This window comes from Alligator sinensis, unplaced genomic scaffold (genome assembly GCF_000455745.1).
Source record: "Alligator sinensis unplaced genomic scaffold, ASM45574v1 scaffold8_1, whole genome shotgun sequence".
NCBI lineage: Eukaryota > Metazoa > Chordata > Crocodylia > Alligatoridae > Alligator > Alligator sinensis.
Window position 1 is genome coordinate 1,014,661 of NW_005842568.1, and position 2,703 is coordinate 1,017,363.

General features: G+C 72.5%; 2 protein-coding genes across 2 annotated transcripts in view; one reads left to right on the plus strand and one right to left on the minus strand.

Annotated features, from left to right (window-relative positions):
- EMILIN1 (elastin microfibril interfacer 1) overlaps positions 1–1,453 on the plus strand; it is an 11,109-nt gene extending 9,656 nt beyond the window's left edge. Inside the window, 2 exon segments of the mRNA XM_014524047.2 lie at positions 76–213; positions 425–1,453. Of these exon segments, the coding sequence (XP_014379533.2) occupies positions 76–213; positions 425–762 (476 nt within the window). The 3' untranslated portion in view covers positions 763–1,453.
- Positions 1,454–1,584: 131 nt separating this feature from the next.
- The window catches only part of LOC102372581 (cGMP-dependent protein kinase egl-4-like), a 6,832-nt gene continuing 5,713 nt past the window's right edge, over positions 1,585–2,703 (minus strand). Inside the window, exons 12-15 of the mRNA XM_025214123.1 lie at positions 2,454–2,574; positions 2,264–2,326; positions 2,109–2,184; positions 1,585–1,976 (exon numbers count right to left, since the gene is read on the minus strand). Coding sequence (XP_025069908.1) covers positions 1,890–1,976; positions 2,109–2,184; positions 2,264–2,326; positions 2,454–2,574 — 347 coding nt within the window. The 3' untranslated portion in view covers positions 1,585–1,889. The remainder of the gene's footprint in view (positions 1,977–2,108; positions 2,185–2,263; positions 2,327–2,453; positions 2,575–2,703) is intronic.

Genomic DNA, 2,703 nt, shown 5'->3' on the forward strand with positions numbered 1-2,703 from the left:
GGTGGGGGTTGGGATGGTGGGGGCTGGGGCAGGGCGCAGGGGGTGGCGCGGCCCCTGTGTGGGGTCTGAGCAGCTGCCCCGGCCCAGGCGACGCGGCCGTGGTGCCCCACGTCTCGTTCTCGGCCGCCCTGACGTGGGAGCATGTGGATCCGGGCACCATCCCCTTCGACAAGGTGCTGGTCAACGACGGTGGTGCCTACGACCCTGACTCTGGTGAGTGGTGGGACGGGAGGGGGCAGCCCCCTGCTGCCTACCCTGGGACCCCCACGGCGTGTCCTGAGACCCCAGGGTGCGGGTGCCAACCCACGTAGCTGGGCCCCAGCCTGCTGCTGCAGCATCCCGCAGCGTGGGTGGGCCCAGACTCAGAGAGGGGGCAGGGCCGTGGGTCCTGGGGCTGCATGGCCTGACACCCCCCTGCCCCCAGGCACGTTCGTGGCCCCCGTGGCCGGGCGCTACTTCATCAGCGTGGTGCTGACGGGGCACAAGCACGAGAAGATCGAGGCCGTCCTGTCCCGCTCCAACCAGGGCATCGCCCGCATCGACTCCGCCGGCTACCAACCCGAGGGGCTGGAGAACAAGCCCGTGGCCGAGCACCAGCCCAGCCCTGGGGCGCTGGGCGTCTTCGCCCTGGTCCTGCCCCTGGAGGCAGGCGACAGCCTGTGTGTGGACCTGGTGATGGGCCGCCTGGCGCACTCCCCCGACGAGCCCCTCACCATCTTCAGCGGTGTCCTGCTCTACGAGGGGGATGAGGATGGGGCCTAGCCCTCGCCACGGGCGTGGGGGGCACTGGCGCTGCAGCCTGGTGTGGGGGCTCCCTGCCCTCCCAGGGGCAGCAATGCTGTGGGGGGGGCAGAGCAGGGCTCCCCGCACCCCCCAGGCCTGGCCTCCCCAGGGTGCGGTGGGGTCCTGCCCAGCCTGGGGGGCCCAGCCCCACGTCCTGGGGAGAGTGGGGGCAGAGCCCGGGTATGATGGGGCATGAGCCCCCCCACTTCATGGGGTGGCCCCCCTGCGCAAGCTGCCCCAGGGCCCTTCACTGATGCCCAGGGCTGCAGTGATGGTCCTGACCACCCCCACATCCAGCCTGCTGCTGGGGGGGCCTCAGTTCCCACCCCGCTGCAACAAGGTCTGGTTCCCTGCCCCCCCACCCCCAAAGAACCCTGCCCCACGTGTCAGCCCCTGCCCACGTGCTACCACGCTGCTGCCACGTCACCGCCTGCCCGTGCCCACCGCCACGGCTTCACGTCGCACCAGCTCAGGACCGCCTGCTGCGGGCCCAGCTCCACCTGCCCCCACGGCCACGCCGGCGGAGCTGGCAGGGGCGAGGGCATCATGCCCCCCCAGGCAGCGCCATGTCGTGCCAGGCCCGGCGGGGCGGAAGGGGCGCCAGGCGCCGTCCCCACGGCAGGGCCGCGCTCTGCAACGGGTATTAATAAAGGAGCGTCACCTTTTTGTACCCACTGGTCCTGCCCCCTTCCTGCCCGCGCGGCGCAGGGTGCCTGACATGTTGCAACGGGGGCTACACAAGAGCTGCGGCCGTGGGGGAAGCCCAGACCTGGGGGCGTAGCTCTCCCCCATCCTCAGCCTGCAGCGAGGTGGGCAGGCAGGGCAGTGGTGGGGACCCCGGGATGCGGTCTGGCTCCGGGACCGGGGCGCCAGCCCCCTACCCATCACCCTGCCATGCAGAGAGAGCCGGCGGCAGCAGCACCAGGTTGCAACAGCTTTATTGCCTGCGCAGGGAGCACCGGGCCCCTGTCCCCCGCCGCCACCTCCCCCCGACCTGGGGGTCTCCCAGGCCCCCCCAGCAGGGGGCAGAGGGGAGGGGGCCACCCCCAGTCCTGGCCCTGCCAGGGTGATGGGCCACCCGTCTGTCCATCCATCCGTCCACCCGCTCAGAAATCCTCGTCCCAGCCCGAGAACTCCTCCTCGGCCGGCGTCCAGTCCACCGAGAACCGCTTGAAGTTGGCGTAGGGGGGGCCCTGGGGGGAGGCGTCAGCCTGAGTGCCAGCCGCGGCAGGATTGGGGCCGCGTAGCTGGGGGTGCAGCCCCGCGGCCCAGAGGATGTGGCTGCGGCGCTGCCACAGCCCTGGAGCCCCGCGGGGCCCCCTCACCTGCTTCATCAGCGCCAGGGTCGGGGCGTCCAGCTGGCGCAGCGCGAGGCGCTTCCACTTCACCGCCCCGAACCACCTGCGGGCAGGGGGCGGTGGGCAGTGCAGGGCGGGCTGGGGGCTCCAGCGGCACCGGGCACCCATCCCAGCAGCTCTACCTGTGCTTCCGGATGCCGCGGATGCCGGCGCCCGTGTCCCCCAGCCGCTGCCCCGGCCGGCGCCTACGAGGGCCACAGAATCAGCACCGTGCCACGCGAGCGGCGCCCACGGCCGCCCTGTTTGGCGTGGCATGGGATGGGCACGGCCCCCTCCCCAGCCTGGCCCGGCACGTGGCCCCGACCCCAGCACCTGCAGAGCTTGGCGATGAGGGAGCAGGCGGCCTCGCTCAGGTAGGCCGGGAAGGAGAAGACGCCATCCAGGATCTTGCTGTAGATCTTCTGGGGCTCAGCGCTGTGGAACGGGGGTCTGCGGGGGGGGCAGGGTCATGTGCCGTGCAGGACACGCGGCACGGACCCCCGCGCAGGCGCCCAGCCGGCCACAGCTGGGGGGCACCAACAGGGGGCCGGTGGGGCGCCCACCCCTGGACTCTCCCTGGACG